We start from the raw sequence: 23512 nt of genomic DNA on the forward strand, positions 1-23512 counted from the left end.
TATTTAGTACATAAAATGCGCCCAAAATTTTATTATTATTTTTGTTTTGCAGAGGGGAAATACGCCCCTATTATCTGGAAACAAACAAATAGACGTGGACACAAAAGAGTTTTCATCTTAAATGTCCATGGTGATTTCCCCGTTGGAATAGAAATTTTAAAACCCTGTGTTACAAAGAGAAGAAAGCAGGGTTCACCCGTTACCCGTTCAAACGGGATTTACCCTAATCGTTCTCTACATGATACTCGTTTTCATACTGTGCTTACATACATTTGAGTCTCATTGTATTATGATTATTATCTTCCATAATTGAAATAACAGAAGACAAACGGAATTTTACTTACTTTCACTTTAAATTAATTCATTTCGGAATTTGATTTAAATCAACGATTTTTATTTAAAAAATCAAGTGATTTAAATCTTGATTAAAATCGTGATTTAAATCAATCCACCCTGCTGTGAATTAACGCAAATTCTTTTAACATTTAATTTGCATATCCATACAGGTGGCTTAACCTGATTACATTTTAAAATGAGGTGCCTACATTGACCAGTCGGTAAACCCAGCTCACATCTAGAACACCTCAACTAGGAGTTTTTCTCCGCATGTCAAGATAGCCAACACGTTCGTTTAATTCGCTATAGAATTAATTAAAGGGGCATACGTCTTATAGCCGACCAAAGACTTGTACAATGGCTAGCTTCCCTTTCGTGAAGTTCCGGGTCCGCAGACCCAGCGTATAAGTAGCAAACTGGTCCTCCAATGCGACTACCTGCGTTCATTCTGCTGGATACTACCATCATCTTTTTACGGATTCTTCTCGTAGCAACCAGGAACTTACGTCGTGGAATTACCCTGAGTGTTACCCACAGTGCTAATCCCCGTATGCATTAGTTAGTGGTGTAAGAAAAGTGTTTGTGGTGTACCCCCAAATATAATCTTTCATTCATCTATAGATGTGATACAAAGGGGCTATTATCTCGCGAAATGTGAAATGTAATTTTGTTTGTGGAAGTAGTCTGTGTCTATACCCATATCAGTGTTTAGTGTTGTTTTTCTTATATATATATAAATAGCATAGTATTTAATGTGTTTTTGTTGCATGTATCTCTCGGCCTTTGCTCAAAGAGAGCGTTGATATCACTATGTTTCTCCGTAAGTGATGTGCTAAATAGTTTTGTGTATAGGCTTTTGAAACTAGATGTGTTGGTTTCGTTCAAATGGACGAACTAGGATACTGTGCGTTATAGAAGCTGTTATTTTAGACAGTTTATAGCCCGTGGAAATTAATCCAAGTTCTGAAGGTTTATAAGGCGTCTTCTTCATTTTCAATAGTTAGGAAATCGTCGCCATGTTTCTCCTGAAGATGATCCACATGAAGGACATCTCAAACCTGCAGTCATATCTAAAAACATCGAGAAAGTTCACAATATGGTATTGGACGATTGGCGATTAGCCCTTTTAAGATTTTTGGTAACGTTTGTTACCATGGCATAATATCGTCTTTGATCGCTTATTTAGGTTCTATAACAGGTATTTAAGCCTTTTTTTTTCTCATTGTTCAAGTCAAAGATGGACCAAAGAATACCCCAGATGCGTTTTGGAATCGGATGGTCAATTTGGCGGCGACAAGTGGAGGCGGAGCTTTTTTTTTTCTCATTGTTCAAGTCAAGGATGGTCAATTTGGCGGCGACAAGTGTGGGCGGAGGGACGTAGCTTTTTTTTCTTAAGGCAAATTTCAAAACTTTTTCACGCCTTCAGTTTTCAAGGCATCAGATTGAGATTTTGCATACCTATTGTGTGTATCTTTGGGTATTTCTCAAATTTTTCAAGGCGCTCCGTTTCAAAAATTCCGGAATTTCTGGAAAAATAGAAGTATTCCTACGCAAAGACAATTCCCAAAATATTTTCTAAATCTGTCACTGTTAGAAATTACATACAACTCAGAAATGGAAGATAGAAATTCCACGATTTAGTCTAATGCATCATGTTTAAGCGAGGACATATGAAATATAGCACAATATGAACCCAATGATCAATTTGTAGGTACCTTTCTTTCCTGTCCCAACATGAAGTTCACACAAATATCAGATATAAATCAAAGTGGATTAACACTTATTTAGTTGTACATAGCATCAAAATAATAATAATTTAGTACCTGGCGTGCTTTTTTTTTTTTTTTTTTTTCAAAATTAGGAAAATACCTCTGGTTGTGCCCCCCCCCCCCTAATTCTCCAATTTGGATACTAATCTTGATAATGCAGGCCCCCTAAGAAACATAAATTTGGAAGATTTTAATAATTAACTGTTACGCATACAATAAAAAAGTATTTATCTATTAACATTTGAAGTTCAGGAGCCAGTGCCCCCTGTATCACCACCCAAATGGAAAAAATCTGTACATATATGCGATAATAATATATTTATGCCATATATGCTTTTAATTTGTTTTTGTATAATTTAATACATTTTATTAATATTTTATACCCGAGGTCCACATTTGTGGACCTACACTAAACACACGTGTAGCCGAAATGCTACTATGTAGATCAAAAAAAAAAAAAAAAAAAATGCTACTACTTCTAGAAGTCACATCTTTTAAAAAATGTTCGTCTATGTGCCTTCCGCTCCACCGAAGTTATCTTGACTCAGCATTCATAGAAACAAAATAAAATATGTGGAAAAACAATCAGAAATTTGCCACAATGTGACAAATTTTTCAACTAGAGAACTCAGTAATGCGCACAGATACCCAAAAATTACCAATGTGTAGGAACATAACGTTCCAGAACTCAGGTCCACATACGTGGACCTGGGGAACGAAGTGGTTAATTGAATTGAGCCACAACTATGTACACAGTCCGACAATTATATAAGGAGATTGATTTTGTTGAATGAAATAAAAACAAGACAATTGAATACTACCTTTTTTCATTTTATTTATACAGAATGTCCCGAAGAGGTGATGTTAATCCTTTGAATGTTTTAAACATCGTCAAGGAATCGCCCTTTCAATAACAACTTCAGTTTGGGAATAGTCACAAGGGGTTAGATCGAGCGAATAGGAAGGGTAATTGAGCGCAAACACGTTTGCTTTCGTTTCAGAAACTCCTGTACGGTTATTGCTCGGTGAATGGACGCATTGTCATAAAGCAGGAACCAACTGCGTTGTGTTGAGTACTTAGGCCGTACACATCGAATTCTTTTCAATAAACGTTCCAAAACACGTTTATATGTCGAGACCGGATTTTTAGGCATTAAAATCCTGGAACACTTAAAATTTTAAAAAGAAGGCAGTAAAATAGGCACCAACATGTAACTCGAAATACAATTTAAAAATAAATTCAAGTCATTGATAATGGTCAAAGAATATAGAAACATACCTGTTTGTTAATAGCTATAATAACGAAGTTCGACGTGTATTCCATGTATATTTGGTAAATATATTCTCTACAGCACTTTATCATTACACATAACGGTTCAGTTTTTATACAGTTTATCAGTTCACACACCCGTTCAAAGTTTTACAGCACTTTATCAGTACACATAGCAATCCAAACTTTCACGACGTCTTATCACTACAAACAGAACTTATCTCGAAAGAGACAGAAACCTTTTTTGAAATACCGAATTTATATATTTCCCCAATAAAGTCTTATTTTGAAGAAAATGCATAGAATAGGCATCTTTAGGCCTAAAGCCATTATTTAGGCAGGAATGCGCGAAAAAGGCCAAATAGGCAAAATAAAATTGGCTTATATTGAAATTATAAACCCCGATATAAACTTTAAAATGTCAATTTTGATCATATCTTGGGTAATATTAACAGGTCGACTGCCAAGGTGATTTGAGGGTAGTCCCAGGAGGCCATGAATTTCTTCTTACCTTTGGCTCGATTATGGATAGTCAAATCACATTTTTGTCGCGATATTTTGCTTCTCCCGAAAATGTACCAATTTAAGCCGAGCACCATATCTCATGCTCTCACAGTAATTTGTGATATCAAGCATGAGCGTCATATATGGTGCTCATGGCCCCACAGAGAAATAGTGATTACCACATATGATGCTCATGGCAGTCAACCTGTTAAAGAATATGCATTTTTGCCTAACATCCGGTCTCTACTTATAAGAATTTGCAATGACGGTCTGTCCCTCTGAAAGAAATTCCTAGTGATTAATTCCTTTGCCGTTGTAAAAACGAAACAACATTGTCTTGACTTTCTACCTTCGCAGACAAACTTTTTATCCGTGTGGATGTGCTGGTAACTTCCATTCAGCGCTGGGCGTTGTGTTGTTTGATCGTAGCGAAAACACCATTTTTCGTCATCCACAACAATGGAATTATCAATTTCCATTTCTTTGATCAGTTTCAAGGATGTCTTTTGCATAATGAAGACGGTCATCTTTTTGTTAGACAGACAATGAATGGAGCACAAACTGAGCTGCGGCTATTTTGTTACCTAAATTTTGCCCTAAGATGTGACGAATAGTTTCCCAGCTTTCACCCAACTCCTGTCAGTAGTCTTAAAGTCATACAACGATCTTCTGTAAAATGTTCTCTCACTTTTGTGATGAGATTTTCCGTCCGCACTGAAATTCGGCAACCAGATCTTGCTTCATCTCAGTTAATTCTGTATTCTTCTTAAATCACACATACATCTAAATATCCGTGCATGAGAGAAGTATTCCTATACACTTTCACAGTCTCAGCTGCACTTTTACCGAGTTCAAAACAGAATTTAATGTTCGCTCGTTTTCATGTCGCTGCCACGACAACAGTCTCTCACTGAGACTGAATATGACGTCGTAATTCTCGTCATGCTTACCGCGCAGCGATGTAGTGTTGCCAGTTCATAGACAAAGATTACGTCTTTTGTTAACATGCGCTCATTTCTTTCTAACATCTTCCTTTTCTCCACAGTAAAATCAGTCCCATTATATAATTGTCGTACTGTGCATAAATAAGACACTGTGGAATTTCACATACATTAACATAGTGTTAAGGAAAAAGTAAATATATAGGCAGTTATTTAGTTGATTTGTTGTAATTTTGTTCTAGCGCTTGATCTGTAGCCACATAACTGAACTTTCGCTAAACAACAAAATGTCCGGCTTTGAATTCCGCATAAATGTTAGGAAAATCCAGCAGAAGATGTAACACAGTCCTCTAAGAACACACTTGCCCACCGAGAATAGTTTGTCCTATCAAAAGCGAAGAATATTGGTATTGGTAATTGCACTGATATTTAGATCCCAATTTCCTTCTCTCTGTGTCAGATCTCAATATAAGGAATAGTGTGTTCAGGAATTAGAGCCAATAGCAAAATGTATCTTTTTCCCTGAGTTGTTCTTCAGCAAACTTTCCATTTCTTCCACAACGCTCTGTATATGTTGTTCAAGAGTCTATACTTTGACTTCTTGTACATGTTAATGCACTCTGTTAATGTATAACTTCTTTGACTATGTTTTCTGACACATTGTAAATGCTTCAAGTAATAGGGTTGCAGAGTTTCAGCTAGCACAGAAAGACCTCTTATATCACGAGAATAATGCTTTCCGGCAAGTACAGTCTCGACAATGTTTGGCCCAAACGTGCAAATGTTTTGTATTTCACTCTCTGCTAAATATTTTCCAACACAAGCCATAACGTCTTTCGCAAGATGAAAAGCTCCTAAGTCAAGAAAGATATTAGAACTCTTATCTTTTGCTATTCTGTACACTACTTCATCAGCCCAAAGAGATCCAAACTTTTGATTTACTGTTGCCAGACAGTTTTGAAAGTTTTAATGCAAGTATATATTGAACTTAATTCGGTCGCGGAGTGTGGCAATATAGGTGTAAAAGCAGTTACTGTCTGTGGAATAGCTTCAGTTGAATGCACTCCAGTTAGATATTTTACATTAATCAGGATCACTTTCTCTACTTGCGAAGTATCTACACGAAGTCCAGATCATATCCTGTTCTCTTGCAGATGGAGCTACTAGGTCAAAATTAGGTCGAGGTGCCACTATAAAAATTTTCCTAATTTCTCCTCTTTGTGTATGTATATATATATATATATAACTATTTTTGCTTTTGACATGGTAGGAAACTGTGAAAGGAACGCATTTCTTCGACAACACTTGTTTAGGTTGGTGTCGCTGTCTTCAACATTGATACTTTCAGTTTGGAAGACCAGTAAAACTGTCATGGCTGCCTCCAATACCAGAAAGGAGTTGCTCTTCGTAATCAAAATAGTCCATTGCTGCCCATATTGGGACGTTTAATTTAATTTCCTTGAGAAGGATACGCCTTTGCCCTCTGAATACCTTAAAATTCTTGAAGCAAGTACTACGTTGTCTCTTTAACAAATCATAACTAACAGTCATTCCAAGAACGGCTCATAATTTTAAGTAACAATTTAGAGCGAGTCATTTCATGAATAGTTTGTGCCAATCCAACGTGCAAAGGGGTACTCTTTATGCCATTGTGTATTAGAAAAATATATTATCTGGAAAACAGTTCGACATTTCAACTCGAGTTGGCGAGAAGTATGATAGCAGAGAAACATGGCTGAGCAAAATTTTGACCAGAAATTTTGTACTTTTTCTCGACTTTTGTAAACGATTTAAATAGATCTTTTGCGTCGCAGTCAGTATTTTCTAAACCAAAATCATAGTTTTTAATGTAATTGCGCAATGTTTCAATATTTTAATATAATCAGTTACGAATTTCTTCTCCAAGTATAGTTAACAGTTATTTTATTTGAAAATACCATTTGTGATACAGAGGGGTCCTTTGAGTAAGTAAAATAAATACTATTATCAAAGTGTTCTATAAGTATACTGTCACCTATGTATTTGAAATAGGTGTGTCATTGAACAGATATTTCTCGTCGAATTCACTGCGTAAATATGCAATACGGTATCCTTTCGTTTGTAATTAAAGTGTAGCTAAAAATGTAAAAGATTCTCTTAGGCCCTCACAATCAAGTTTCTTCGGCACCATCTTTCTCAAAATCTCTGATAATTCAAAAGATATTTCTTTATACAATTCTTGTGACTGTGGACGTCTGCAGCATATCTTCCAATGTAGCTACTCGCTTAAAAACTGCATCAAGGTAAAACCGAGTGACTTTCACTAGTTGCTCTGCTCTGAACTTCTTACAAATATTTGAGTTTTCTTGCTTTTAATTTGTTACAAACTATGTATGTTTTAAATGTTGTCTACTTTGTTGAGATCTACTTCTCTGTCTCTGTTGCTGGGTCCCGGTGTTACCCTCCTCTTCCGAGATTAATTTTCCACCATATTTTTGTTGTTTCTTTTCAGCGCGTTTTCCCTTAAGTATGTGAGATTTGTAGCACGCCATGTTATATTTTATGCTTTTTTTTTTTTTTTCAATACTTCGTAACACATTGTCCCCAATGAGTTCACAAGCACTATTAATATTTTTTATACCGTTTTTGCTTGAACATACTTGAACAGAATGTTTTACCTTCTTACAGAAAATGCACAGTTAGTGTCTTTTCCATCGTCCCTACATCTCTTCGTAGGATTACCAACTTTACAGTCACTCATTTTGTTCCAATTACCCCACTACCTGTAACAAAAAAGAAAAAAAAAATACTCACTAGTTTGTATTGTAACTACAACAAAAAGGCAGTTAGGATTGTCTAAATAAAGCCATATATGTAACAACAATTAAAATTATACATACTATTAGTGTTCCTTCAATATATATCCTAGTTTTAAACCAAATCCAGATTGTTGTATATTGTTTTAAAGCTTTTTTTTTTTTTGTCTTATTAAAATGTTGAATTATTAGCCATTTTTCGAGAAAATTACAGAAGTAGAATAAAATGTTATCTTTAATTCTACTCTTTCCTGGAAAATGGCACAGATTTCGCGAAAAGTGCAAGAATACAAAATTGTTGATTTTCCAAGGGAAGATGATAATCAAAATCGGTCCATAAATGGCCGAGTTATTAGCGTTTAAAGAAGGTCATGATCTGCCATCATGAATCCAATATGGCGACTAAACGACCATGAACACGATCACAGGACCAAACCTGCACACGGGAATGGGCTGAGGCCTAGACTAAGTGAGAAAACTGTGGATTTAGAGTAAAAGAACTGTTGGAATATCCACGCTATTCACTAGATTTCACCCTGATTTACATCAATTCTCACGTCTAAAGAAAGTTTTGGGTGAGAAACTTTACTGGAGCCTTTAATAGATATTTTGCAAACCTTCCAGAATTTCACTTCAGGGATGGAATCTAGATACTGAATAAACGTCGAAGTACATTGACCTAAGCGGGTACACACAAGTATTCCCAATACAGTAAGTTCAGATTTATTATGACACATTTATAGAGACTGACTCAGAAATCGTAAATATCTATTAATGTCAATATTTGACTGTACATCCGATATGCCAGGATATAATGATTTTGAATAACGTTCCACAGCACAAGGAAATTTTCAATTGGTATGAAAATAACCTAATTTATATTTTTAAGATTTTTTGACATAATTTTACTAAACTACAATTTATAGTTTTGTGTACCACTTTTTTCCAAAGTTACGGTGAAAGGTCATAGTAACAAATATACAAAGTCTACTGAGTAACACATTTAAATATCAGTTCTTTCTTTGAAAAGGAAGAAAAAAATCTTATCTGGCCAAACATGTGTACTGTGAGATCTTGTGAAAATGCAGCTAGTCTGGCGAATGAGAGAGAGGGTGGGGGAGGCGAAACAGATATCTGTAGCAGACCCTCTCATATAATAAAACAAAGAAGAATCCAGATTACAGATTATTATTTAAAAAAAAAAAGAAAAAGAAAGAAATAATCTCTAACAGAATTATTACGAGATGAAGTAAAACAAAATAATTATTCATACCACTCTTGTATCTAGTTATATCATAAATACTGTCACAAAGTTTGGAGTGGTGCTGTAGGTATCCGGAGTGGCACAGTGCTGCCATCTGTGTATTAAGCGGAAGATGCATGTAGTGTGTGTTTGACTGTTCATGACATACGTTAATATTGTACTGAGTTCTGATGGAGTGGGGCGATTACAAAAATCGTACAGCACTAATTGCACTACACAAGGTCGGGAAGACAGTAGGTGAGATTTTCAACCTCCTGAAACCTCTACAAATCAGCAAGAGATTCGTGTATCGCACCATACAGCGATACACCGAGACTGGAACGGCAGCTGACCGCGCAAGGAGTGGCAGACCACGAACGGTACGAACCCCGCAGGTCTAGAAAGCAGTCGCAGCAAAAATTCGAAGAAATTCTGTTCGAACACAAAGGGTCCTTAAATCAAAGAGACTGTTGGGCGTTACGCCAACAATCTGCACAGAAAGATTCTGTTCACTGACGAAAAGGTGTTCACAATTGAGCAGGCCTACAATGCCCAAAATGACCGTGTGAATGTCACGTCATCTACTACAGCTGCTGAGACAGCTCCAAGGGTTGAGAGGGCACATCATCCTACCTCAGTGATGGTTTGGTGGGGAGTAAGCTACTCAGGCTCACAACCCAGTTGCATTTTTGCGAACAAGGTGTTAAAACTTCTGCCAAATTGTACCAGGACACAGTACTAACACCTATAGTGAAACCACTGTCTGCTACCATGTTCCCTGGAGAAAGGTGGACCTTCCAGCAGGATTCCGCTCCAGGCCACAGAGCAAAAACAACCCAGGATTGGCTGGCACGGAACGTCCCCGACTTCATTTTACCGCTGATTGGCCTTCTAGCAGCCCGGACCTTAACCCGTTGGACTACAAACTTTGGGCAGTCCTTCAGGCAAAGGTCTGCCATAAACGGCATCCATCTGTCGACAGTCTGAAACAATCCTTGATCCGAGCAGTGAACAATTTTTCCATGGACGTGGTGCGTAAGGCCAAGGGGGGACATTTCGAAAAATGATTCGTGCTTCAGGTGTACAACATATCAATGTAAAACATGACCAAAATAAATTGTCTTGGTATTAATACTCTGTGTTATTTACATTCAAACTTGTGACAGTATTTATGATATATCTAGGTATAATCCTCTTTGAATGATAGGTTGTGATTTGTCATGAATATACAGGGTGTTTGCACAAATACCGGAAAAAATTCGAGACGGAATTTTACCCACGACATTATCTTGTGTTATCATTCGCTTTGGTTTCAAGAATTCCACAAGAATCACATCCGTTTGGTCCCAAACACGGTTGCCATGGTTTTGTGAACTGATATCGTTTGTTTAACTTCCTTTGCTGTAGAAGAACCAGAGTTCCCGCCATTGCATTGACTGCTGCTTCGACTCCCCTGTGGTGTTACGATATCCAAGTTTCATCCTCCATCACTATGAGAAAAGAAGTCACCCCTCTCGTCCCCCAAGCGGGTCAAAAAATCACGTGTAGTTGTCATTTTCTACTCTTTATGAGCATCTGTCGGCATTTTTGGCACCCACCTCGCAAACAGTTCGTGATAACCCAGCGTATCAGTCATAATTGATGCACTGTTTTCGCACGGGTTCGATCTCAGCCCCCGCCAAGTGAACTTTGTGGTGGACAAACACCGTGTGCGTGGGTTTTCTCGGGGTTCTCCTACTTTCTTCATTCCACCATTTCATTCATTACTCATCATCACCGTCTCCTTTAGCCTAACCGGCATAACCGCGGGACGTTAAACTCAAAGATTTCATTTCATTTCACGCACTGTTTTCGCAGACACTTCTAGAAACTCTTTGGCGAGTTCAGTTATTGTGAACCGGCGATACATCGCACTTTCTCATTAATGCGTTCAACCAGATCAATCCGCATGAACATTTGAACACCCTTCTGTTCATTTATTTCTGTCAGTCCGTAAATGACACACAATTCCCGATGAGTGTTAGCTGTATTGTGTCCTTTGGCGTTCAGAAATCGTATGATGGATCTCACTGCACATTTGGGGGAGTTTTGCATTACGGCAGCCATTTTTCTTACTGCTACTCGCACGTACACAACTCCGCCCGGACGATTCTCTCTGCAAGCACATAATACTGAGGCACGCTGAACTTCATCAGTGTTGTCAACCTTCTATATATTATCAGTTCTTTTTTGACATGTGCCTCGTATATCCCGACCAGCGTACGAGGTCAGACAGCCGGTTTTGTAACTAAAATACAAACAGCAGTGTTACCAGTTGGTTAACTTCTAATTAATTTATCACAATTCTTATTGTCGAGTTGGTAATAAACCACTTAACCCATATGTTATTTAAGATACTCTGTGTCTCGTTGTGGGGAGGGATTGAAGTTTAAGTGGGGAAGCCTCACAATTTTAGGTCCCTATATAAATCCAGTGAAATTCAGTCAATTTTGTATTAAAACCAGAAAACCTATAAAATACATTTTCATGGCATAAGAAAATTCTTAGATATTACGTTATTGTAAGATTAGTGAGCTACTTCCGAAACTGATTAGAATGAACGTATACAGAACGATTCATCATGAAGGCCAGGAAAATATTTTGAAATAAAACATAAAATTGAGTGTGATAGTGAAAACTTTATTATAAACCGAAAGAGCAATCGATATTTATTTTTTGAAGATTATTTCATTGAAATGTTCGCCACAAGTACGCGCTGTAAGTGGTCCATTCTGAAGGTCCAATTTTCAACCCTCGTTCTAGCATAACGACCGAAATCCGGCGAATAATGCGAGTAATGTTTGCTTGCAAGGTAACTCGAAGCTGGCTTCTTCACATAGACTTGAGACTTCATGGAAACTACCTACGCAAAATAATAATCAGAATGTGTGATATCTACAGTTCTAAACGGCCAATTCACTGATCAACGTGAAATCAGCTGCACACCGAAATAATTTCTCAGTAGTCAGTTATTTCACACGCTATATGGCAAGTAGCACCATCTTGTTGAAACCGGGTACCATCGATATCACAGGCTTGAATTTCAGATAATAGGTGGTTCGATATCATTGGGCGATAGTGGGTCCCAGTGACTTTTGTTCCTGCCATCCTCATTTTTTAAGAAATATGGACCGATGATTCTGCCAGCCCATAAATCACACCAAACCGTGCATTTCTTTTGTTGTAACAGCATCTCTAGATACTTTTCGAGTTGTTCGTCAGCCCAAATATGGCAATTTTACTTATTAACATATACATTGAGCGAGAAATGATCCCATCACTGAACAAAATTCTGCGATAAAATAGCGAATCTTCATTGAACTCTTCCAGAACTCATTCACTGAAAACCCAACGCATACGAGGGTGGCTTCAATTCTTGCATGAATTGGATTTTGTATGCTTTTCAACTGAGATATTCACTCAAAATACTCTAAGTTGTTGCATACGACAAATCAAACTGTTGAGAAGAGTGTCTAATCGATTGTTCACGGTCATGGCACTTACTCTCAGCTACCGCCGCTATATTCTCTTCGCTACGTGCTGGACATGGTCTGTTGGGTCTCTGATTATCCAGTAATGTAAATTTGGTTAGATGGTGTTATAGCAATAGTGCGTGCGGTGGGTCGACTATTCCGACCGTAAGTTGCTCTAAGTGCACGAAAAACTTTCTTCACAAAGCGCAGATTTTGGTAATAAAGCTCTACAATTTAAAGATGCTGTTCCGGTGTCTTTTCATGATGAAGTGCTGTTCAGTACGGATTCACATTACGATGACAGATTGAGACGAATCATACATAGTCTGTTTAAAAAATATATTTTTAAAAAGTCTCTATTGAAAAACGTACCTGACGATAAACCTTTTATTTGAAGCACAAAATCACTGATCAATTTTTCATATTAAGAAGTTAAAGACGAATTTTGCTTTCCACTGTTCTCATTGTTCGAAGATAGCAATGATGAAAAATAGTCAAAGTCACGCAGTCTCACCAATTCATGAAGATACGTGCCAATGGTAATTCATAAGTTCAGTATTGTTTTTTAAACCAACACAGCTACCAATTCTCTTGCAACCGTATGTACTTAATATTTTGAGTTTAAATAAAGATTACAATTGCTTAAAGACGATTTGCCTTTGAATTCCATCTGTGGATAACATAATAATAGATCAGTGGAGTGGCGGTGGAGGGAGATTTTATTAAATAAGACCATACATCTGATATAGTTAAGTTATAGGCACCTTGTGTTACTCAATCCTTTCAAACTAATCAGCAAAACCATTAAAAAGTATTCAGTAGAATAACGTGTTATCATTATGTCTAGAAAGGGACACAAAAAGATAACACTAGGGTCTCCTAAGTTCCAAATTACACTGTATGAAAATAATAAAATTAAACCTTTACCACCTCTGTGTTACAACCACATATAAATTCAGGGGGAATTTCTGGCCTCATAAATAAAAGTTACGAGTTTATTGTATGCTGAAGCAAAGATGCTTTCCGTTATATCATCCATACATTCATGTTTTATCAAATACTTTAATCCAACTCGACCAAAAGGCTAGATTTCGATAATGATCCAAAAAGAAAGATACACTTAATCAAATTCTACAAGTCAACCCCGGAAGACAAGCTATCCAGTCCTCTAATCCTTTGGAAGTACAGAGAAAATTTATTCACCCCCTTTCCCCTTAAAGGGGTGACATTCCTCAAAAATAGTTTTAGCTTAACGTCACACGATTATCTCCTTTACGCTAAAGGAGGTTGATGATTGATTGTAAAATTAATTTTTTGTTCTCTCCCACCTGAGATCGAACCCAAGACTACGTGAACCAGAAGCTCACGTGCTAGCCACTAGGCCAGCGGGGAAGACTTCGTTATTCCTCGAATAAAAACTTACCTGAATTCTCTCTTGGCTCAAACTCGAGAAAATAATTTCTGTTAACCGAGAAATGTACATTTAAAACACAAATGCAACCATCATAAAGTTCGTTGATCCTTAACCAACACTTACAAAATACCGCACAGTACCGGCTAAATTAATATATTAGTCATTGACGTCATTCTTGCCTCTTACAGATTATGTTTATAATAAAAATCGATTAGAAAGTAACCATTTTGAATATAATCTGCTTAATGCATCGTAGAACCACACTGAATTGTCGATTTTTCTATATTGTTCTTGCATTGGTAATTTGCATATCCATAATGCAAATACTGTGTATTGCTATTCACAATACGTTTTCATTACTGCAGGAATGGTTCTACATTGATAACTATATAATTTATATCGTTCTTTATTAAGCGTAAACAAATCAGACTACTTATAACATCTTTTGAAAAACCATTAAATACACTGTAGCAGTGATACTCTCCTCCAAAACCGGCAGTACTATCCTGGTCTAGTAATGTAAGATACGTAAATTCAAGAAAATGAAAGTAATAAACTTATCCAGGGTGTCTTATCAGTCACGAAATCAGAAAACGGTCATGAAAGTCAAGAAAAAGTAACAAAATTTAGCTTTTGTTTTTTTGTTTTGTTTTTTTTTTTTTTTTTTTTTTCTGTACAAATATAAGTACAGACTGGAAATTTTTGTTCTATAAAAATCAAAATTTACCACCAAAAATGTCTATGGTCGGCTTTAGATGCTGCCAAATCGCAAGCAAAGCATTCTTCTATCGCATGCATGAAAAATTCGGCCTCATTCGCTCTTGAGAATGTTACGGAATTTTATGGTATGGTAAAGAAAAAGGTCACGAAAAAGTCATGAAATTTCATTTTGGAATTTTAGTAGACACCCTGCAGGATTCAGTTTTCTTGCATGGTCATGTTCATTAATTTACATAAAGAATAATGGCGCAACTGTTCTTATAACTGGTTTGTTTTGTTGCAGTATAAACCTAGCAAATCTCTGGTTCGCACCACAATGAAGTCCGGACCTCGACGATCTCTGTACAAGCTGAAGAAGTTCATTAAGAAAAACAAGTATAGGCGAGACCTCACGAAGGTAAGGTTTTTTTTTTTTTTTTTTTTTTTTTTTTTTTTTTTTTTTTTATGATGTCTATCCGTGCCGGATTAATGTATTTATCATTTGAAATATAAGCCTCTAAGAGGCAAAATAAATAGTAGCAGCGATAAGAACGGAAAAATATACTAAATTTAACGGTAAAAGATGTCCAAACCAAAGATCAGGCACATACTAACTGATAATCTCATTGAGCTGAACAAAATAAGTAAATGCTCGTGCATGTTTTCGCAAAAATCGAGCCACGCCATCTATTAAAAAATAAAGCTGATACTGTTATGTACCCTTTACCAAACTTTTCAGTATAACCCAAGCAAGATGACAGTATACGGTATGGTTAATGAGATACACGACTAGCCCAGAGTTTAATTAACACAGGAACTTGAATTTTCCTTTAACAATGTCCGAAGATGGAAATATATAAATCGATAGATCACATCAAGCTGGAAAAAAATATGTTTGAAAGTAAATTCTGATGTGTCTTCGAGAAAATTGAGAAACTTATTTTTATGGCACAGAATGTATGTCTTTCCTATTGTGTAGGTATATATTGTTTTCTACCCGAATATTACGAATATTTACATCACGAACTTTTAAAACATTGAATCAAACTGTTGGGCAAGAAATGACTTGTAGGTTTATAATGTACTGAATAGTTGATGTTGCACGGAGAGTCTGTGTAGATAAACAAAATTGTGATGTCAGAGCTCTTTCGTGGCTAAGCGATTAGTGTACGCGCCTTTGGCGTGGGAGACCCCGGTTCGATTCTCGATTCCCGGCGGGAGCTCATGTGGTTCGGATTTCACGTTAACCAGTTGGTCCACGTCTCATATAGCCTCGCTGCTGACCGGGACGTTAAACTCAACAATCAATCAATCAAAATTGTGATGTCGAATTTAAGGTTTAGTTTGTTGAAGGAATTTAGCCTATTTGTAGATGAATTTAGTCGATCCGTGGTGAATATAAGATGTACTACTTTTGTAATTAAATATTTTAAGTTAACGTTCTATGATTATGCTCTTTAAGCTAAAGGAGATTACGAGTGTTTAATGAGAGTGAATGAAACAGTTAATGGAATGAGAACGTAGGAGAAATTGGCAGAACGCACGTACACGGTGTCCACCATGAATTCACGTTGTTTGAGATAGAACCAGGGACCCCTCGCATTAGAGATGAGCACTCCCATTGAGCCACCGCTCCCCCCAGTTTATATTGCTATTACATATATGACTTGACAATTATTACTCACGACAAATGCATTTTTGTTAACGTAACTTTCAAGATTGATTTTTATACGAAGTGCTAAGAAATATTAAGGTCGATAGTTAAAGTATATTATCTTAAAAGGTTAAATTAGTGTACATTTAATAAAAGTAGATCAGTAGTCTTCTATACAGTTTAGCAAAAATGAATATACAAATACATACGTTTTGTGTGTATAAATTCAAACTGACGTAACCAGTTTTAATTTACTTCTTTGTAAAAGACTAATAAAGTATATATCATTTTGCTGAAGACTGTACCAGTACATATAATATTGCATTGTGTTTTAGAGAAGCACATATAATATATTAGAGGTAATATTAAAAAGTGACTTGCAGATTAATGCAGTAAACTAACTCTTCACGCCAAGCAGTACAAACTGAAGGCGTAGTATAATGAAGATAGTTGTTTTTTGTTTTGTTTATCTGAAAATAAGAGAAATTATGGTAATGCATGCGTTGGTTATCCAAAGTGTTCACAGCTTTTATTTTGGCTGAATGTCAGTTACTTAAGAACTTAGCAAATCTGATTTAAGTAGTTTATTTTTTGTTATAAATCACTAAATATGAGGTGCATTAGAAAAGTAATATGAGGAGCAATATCAATATACTACCAGACGAACCAACGAACGCTGCTGCCTCCATCTTCACACAGCAGTTTACCTTTGTCGCTGACTCAGTACAAGTTTGTACGTGTTTCAGTTGCTACCAGTCACTGAAGTGATTTTGTGAGGTGCATTATGAAAATGGACAGCAAAAGTTTGATATCCACAATGTTATGCCATCAAATTTCGTTTAAAGCTTGACGAATCCACTACTGTGATTTATGAAAAGTTACACAGAGCTCATAAAGATAATTCCAGGACACGAGTTTTTTTAGAAAGCCGGGAACAAGTGGAAGACAAAAAATAAATAAGTAAATAAAATGAATTGTCTTTGAAGTCGGATTGTCCACAAGGAATTTGTGTTACCAGGACAAGCTATGAATCAAACTTTTTATCGGGAAATCTGTGAAATACTCAGGAAAAAGGAAAAGAACGACATGGGGTGACCAAGCTGTGAACGAACTTAGATACTGCACCACGACAACGCGCCATGTTACAGGGCAGTCTCCATCAATGAAATTTTGGGAGAAAAAAGCATTCCTGTGGTTTCTCACTCCACCCCCCTCCATTTCGTCCATTTCGGTGATTCCGTTTCTGTGACTTCTTTTTATTCCCTTTGTTCAAGGATAACTTGAAAGGACACCATATTGGTACTTCGGGTAATACCCAGAACATCGCAACAGACGAGCTGAAATGTATTTAATCAGAAGGCTTCCAGCACTGCTACTAAGAATGGAAACAACGTCTCTATCGCTGTGTAGTGTCGAAGGAGATTTGTAAACAATAAAATTTTATCATTAACTTTTCTAACACACCTCGTATATACTGAACCCCCTGACGAATTACCTGTTTCATAGTACACTGCAGGTGGATGAATGGCTGCCTGTTGAATGTAAACGTGTTTACGAAACTAGTGCCTTCGCTATTGTAAAAGTATGTATAGCCAATTTGTCCATTTTACTACATTAGAGATCCACAAAATTCTCAGGTTTATCGTGCGTTGCTGCTAGATTGGTGTGATGTGTGTGTGTGTATCTCCAAAGAACATGACTGAGTTGTTTCGAACAAATATGTATTGGTAGATAGATTACGTATTAGGTTACTGAGGTACAACGAATTCCGGAATCATTCGATTCGGAAATGAAGAGTATACTGTCAGAAAATTAACATACAAACACAAAAAGAAGATACTCCATAAATGCATTTAGTTTTTCTTTCCTTTCTATCTGATGAAATATTTAGCGAGTGTCTTGGCACATCACTTAATACACTAGTTAGTGTATGCAGTGGGGCTTGCAAATCACATGTCTGTTTTGTGCTATTTTTTGTTTTCAGTGATAATTTTTAATATAGTTACATGTAACACGAAGTATAAAATAGACGACGAATGTAACTTCATGCTGTGTGCTGTGTCAGGGTTGCTAGAAAATAATCTTAACACCTTACTGGGTGGATTAAATTTACAATCGTAGGTTCTGAATAGACGTCTTTAATTCGTAAGAATTTAAATCTTACTTTATTGGGTAGTTTGTTATTTAGCTTCTTACATGTAACCAAAATCTTCAAAAATCGAATGGTGGCAACTCATTCATTCGATTTTCAGAAAGATTTATATACTCACTACACATTCGCTCCTGGGAAGTCAAATTGATAAAATAAATTTCATCACTGCAAGCTAAGGAAAGAATGCTTTATCTAGTTTCAGAAAGCTGAATACAATAATTAATGTTAGGTAAGCTTTCTTTCCCTTAATTTGTAGCAATAAAGTCTTAAATTTTTACCGTTATGACTTCCTTCAAGAGCAACCACTAGATACAATATAATTTTCCTGTAATCATTAAAAGTGATTTATTGAATATTAAGGAAGGTTATTTAACAGTGTGAGGATTAATTGCCAGTTAAAAAGTAGATAGAACTAAATCACCTTGTTTACCTTTGTTTTACACAAAATATGGCAGAATTTAATGCTCAGCAACCGTTTTAGGTGGCACCTTGAGTACGCGTAGTATGTACAGATATGGAAATGGCTAAATTTCTACTGTCCTGAAAGTAAGGAAACTGAGTGTAGAAAACATACTTTATTCTTCGACACAGAGAACCCACAATATTTCTACTGTTCGTAGGCGTCTCGGAAGTCTTTTTCTGGAATCTCGTAGAGCACCTTCGACATAGCCCTTTGGACGTCCTCGACGGTGTCATCTACGTCCTTTCAACTAGCTTTTCATCCTGAGAAACAAAGAAGTCGCATGGAGAAAAAGAGGTTAGGGCTGCATGGTGGGGAAGCATTGTTAGTACTGTTCCGATAAAAAAAAAAAAAAAAAAAAAAAAAAAAAAAAAAAACACCTGACAGCGAGCGACTGTAATTTCATAAACTTTCGTTTTTGAAATCCTTATTTTTTTCTGTAATACTACGGACAGTTAACGCTGATCAGTGTTCAATAAAACCCACAGGATTAACGTCCGTAACCGTCGTCGGCAGGCACCTATACCATTCCTTGTCGTGGACATCTCTGCCGATGGAAAGGCTTTGTGCCAATTGAACATCGCGATCTGTACAATCCATCGTTGCTGTATGCTGTCTTGAGCGTGTCGATCGTCTCGGTGGAGAACTTCTTGAGTTGAACACACAACTTCACAACGTAGCGCTGTATCAGCATTCACTCCATTGTTGCCGTAACGCGGCGACAAATATAGGGGCACACTTTTGAGTCTGTCCACTCGTTTCGACTGTTCGAAGCCAACAAAGTAATGTCGCGTTATGAAACTGAAAGTCCCCTACCTTCCCCTGCCAGCAGTTTTCCGATCAAGCGCACGTTCACGCAATGCCAGGACTTATCCCTTTACTTTCGGGATAGTCCTTGTATGTTATTACATTATTGTAAATAAGATAAGCATACTATTTAGGTTGAAGTGATTTGTTTTGTTAAAATGAAGAGTATATATTTTTATTTATTTTTTAGGTTGCCTTGAGACGAGCCAGTGCTGTGCTTAGGTCTCAAAAACCGGCTCCAGTTAAGAAAGGACGTTCGAAGAAAGCGGACTAATAACGGTGAAACTGTAAATGAGGAACTAAAATAAAATAAACAAAATTGTTTTATTTGATTTTTTTTTTAATTTGAAGGATATTGGTCAGTAAGTTCCCCACCTCCTAATACTATAATGCTTTCTATTTGTAATATAAAAATCTGGTCATATTGCAGACTAGCAGTTTTAAACAAAGACACAACAAAGGGATCATAAAGCGTTAACATAGTGTTCATCTCATTACAAAATTTTACGACAAATGTTATTGCAATACCTTTAAGAAATATTTAATTTCTGGGTATATTCTACGTGTAAAATATATTTCTAAATTGTTTAGTTTTAATACAAGACCAATGTGTTAAATAAGGTTGTAAAAATGGAACATTGATCTGAGACTAGATTGGAGAAACGCAAGCTTCTCCTAATGTTGGTTGGATTTTCTATCATAAGCTACTAGCGACTGATTATTTAGTACTCTGTTTATTACGTATCCTTAGTACTGTGTTTATTACGTATCCTTCTGAGTTGAATTAACCAGATGTCCTCCCTTCAAAACAACTTTAAAAAAATGAAGTGTTTGTAGACGTTCGTTTCAGTAGCTTTGGAATTACTGTAATAAAATTGTTGAAATGCGTGGATTTTTCCTCTTAGAGGATACAGAATTGTAAAGAGCATAGAGAAGGAATACATAAGTGGTGGTTCTGGATCATGCATTCAGCTTATCGCGACTACCGTCTCCAAAGCAGAAGCATAGAAATAAGTTCCATGATGTAAAATTATTCGCTTTATCAAGTAACGGTATTATTTATTTATTCGTTTCTGCTGTGAATGAAACTTTTTTTCTCCTTTTAGTGTTATAATAGCAGGGGATCCCTGCCTCCCCCTGTTGGTCTACTGGCTAGTGTAACGCACCTTTGGTGCACGGTGTCCCGGTTCGATTTGATAGGAAAGCCTTTAAATTGAAACTCATTGCAGTGGTTCCTCTTTAACTGTAGGTCCACATCTTAGCGTCAGTGCAGAAAAAAAAAAAAAAAATAAAACCACCAACTAATCATGAATGTTTTTTTGCCATCGTATATTGATATTTGTATGATAAACACAACTTTTAGTTGGTAAGAAATGGTACTATACATCACAGCAATGACCACAGTTCAATTTTGTGGCAGTCCAGATATACAGAAATCCAGTCTCAAGACTAATCTAATCGTCTCGAAATAGCAGTGCGGTGGTTAGAAAGAACTAAATGTATTTTTTTTAAAAATAAAAACTTTGATTACCATTATTCGTAAAACATATGTCATTATTGGTAATCTACTTCAGCAAACTAAGAAATGTTCATACATCAGTCATCACCTCATCCGTTCATGCCCACGTAGGAATTTGATGTTTTAAACGATCTAACTGCAGCCCTTTCTGTGTATAATCTAGCATATAAAAATGAAACATATCTAGTTTGTGATCCTATTACAGGAAAATGGCTGATCCGCTTGAAATTAATTTTTGGATGTAGTTATCACCTACTTCGAACTGGGTTTGTATCATGTTTGTTTAATTAAGATGTGTATTCTAAGGGGGAGCGTGGGGGTCAAAATTTATGAGAATACAAAGTGAACAAGATGAAACTTGGTGTTAGTTTTTTGTAGGGGAGGGAGAGAAGGGAATGTTTATAATTTTTCTTCACATTGAAAGAGATGTTGCTGGTTGTTTGTGATCGCATCACGGGGATATAGTTGAATAGTTTGAAAAGAATTCTGGAATATACTTAGTTATCTGCCTTGAGTTTATCATATTACTTTGATTAAAGGGCACATCCTAAGGGGGCAGAAGGGGTTCAAAATTTATGTAAAATATATAGTATCTCAAGAGACCATTGAATTCGGAAGATATAAAACTCGGAATATAAACTCATTAAAAATACAAGACTTGTGTTCCAGTGTTTTTAAAAATTCTGTTTTAGGAGAGAAAACCCAGTTTTATGATTTCTTTGTTCACATTCAAGGCGATATTGTTGGATTATTCGTGATCGCATGACGGGGAAGTAGTTCAATAGTTTGGAATGAATTTTGGAACAGTTAATACCTATTTTGATCTGGGTTTTTGTAATGTTACTTTGATTTAAAGAGCATATCTTGGAAAGTTAGTGGGGGTTCAAAATTAAAAAAAAAAAAAAAAAATCTCACGAGCCCATCAAGTTTGGAAGTTGAACTTCAGTTTATAAACTTTTATAAATAAGTGGATACGTATTCCAACGTTTTTGAGAATTCCCATTTTATGAGAGTTGAGCGAACACTCTTCACATGAAATCGACGTTGTGATCGGGAAAACGGTTGACCCTTGTGAAATGACTTTTGGAACATGGTACCTACCTCAAGCTGGAATCTTATTATGCCACTTTGATTAATGGGCGAAATCTAAGGTGGGTATGGGTTCAAATTTTCCGCGAAAGGGTGTAGTATCTAATGGGTCAATAAACCCATTCTTCCCATGCAAAGAACGCTCCCCATCAGCTAATTACATCTAATTGTTCTTTTATTTCCCACTGTTTCTAACATCACCTAATTTATTTTCCTATCGGTCCAGCTAATATCTCCATTCTTCTTTAAACCCATATTTCGAAAGTGTTTAAATCTTTTTTCATCGCTTTGGTGTAAGTTTCATGTTCCTGCCTGTACCCATTCACAAAAAAATTTGGGTATTTTTCTTAACTCTTTATTTTAAGGACTCACAGAATAGATATTTCATTTCTTCCTTGAAATACTTCTTGCTTCTTTCGCCATATTTATCCTTACTTGTATTTCACATCGTTTCCATACGTTTTGTTACTTACCTAAGAGATGCAATCCTTCCTCTATACTCAATGTTATGGCCACCAGTATGGAACACTATACGTCATAATTTCCATAGTAGCCGACTTCGTGGCCTCTGTATCAGGCGTATATTGTCCCACTCCTGCTTGGAAACTTTCTAGAGGTCATTTATCGTGTGAAACCAACGTGATGAAAGTTACTATTTAAAGAGTCCAAAAGCACAGTAGTCCGTGGGACTAAGATCTGGATATTGCATGGATTATACTTGAACGGAATAACTTGGGTATCAGTTGTATCTCGTCCAGGAATGTTTTGGCCATGTAATTTGAAGCTTTCTCCTGGTTCAGTTCAACACAATGGGTTTGTAGCCGTACAATACTAGTATTTCTTCTGTATAAACTTGGGATAGAACATGCTCTTGGTAATTAAGCAACATTAATTTTGACTTTTTTTCGACCTTCGTATCGTCAACTTTTCTGTCGCAAAAACCAACAACTACCATAAAACCTTTCGAGAAACTTCTTCGCAGTGACAATTTGTGTGTGAGTGAGTGAACACCTGTGTAGGGGATAGCCCGAACTTCTCTGCAGTCGCCTAAGTAGATTACTAGATTAAAGTTTCGTCCATTGCCGCAACAAATTCCAGCGGTCACCATCTACGTGGTGTTCCAGCTCAGTTTATGATGGATTTCAGAATTGACTATTAATGAGACCACATGTAATAGTTTGGTTACAACACGAACAGTTGTATTAGAAATTCGCACGAGCATTCTGATAGTATGTACAACGTTTTCGAGAAAGAAGTTCCATACAAGTGTCATCACGTGTGCACAGAAATGCCATTTCCTTCGCTCGAAGATCCTGTATACTTTATTTAACTACATTTGGAACAGGCA

The 23512-nt window shown here is 36.5% G+C and overlaps 1 protein-coding gene across 1 annotated transcript in view; it reads left to right on the forward strand.

Annotated features, from left to right (window-relative positions):
- RpL28 (ribosomal protein L28) overlaps nt 1-19888 on the forward strand; it is a 44584-nt gene extending 24696 nt beyond the window's left edge. The window contains exons 4-5 of the mRNA XM_081765365.1: nt 14788-14901; nt 19747-19888. Coding sequence (XP_081621491.1) covers nt 14788-14901; nt 19747-19830 — 198 coding nt within the window. The 3' untranslated portion in view covers nt 19831-19888. The remainder of the gene's footprint in view (nt 1-14787; nt 14902-19746) is intronic.
- The last annotated feature ends 3624 nt before the right edge of the window (nt 19889-23512 follow it).

Source organism: Thermobia domestica, chromosome 7 (genome assembly GCF_964235325.1).
Source record: "Thermobia domestica chromosome 7, izTheDome1.hap1.1, whole genome shotgun sequence".
In the NCBI taxonomy this organism is placed as follows: domain Eukaryota; kingdom Metazoa; phylum Arthropoda; class Insecta; order Zygentoma; family Lepismatidae; genus Thermobia; species Thermobia domestica.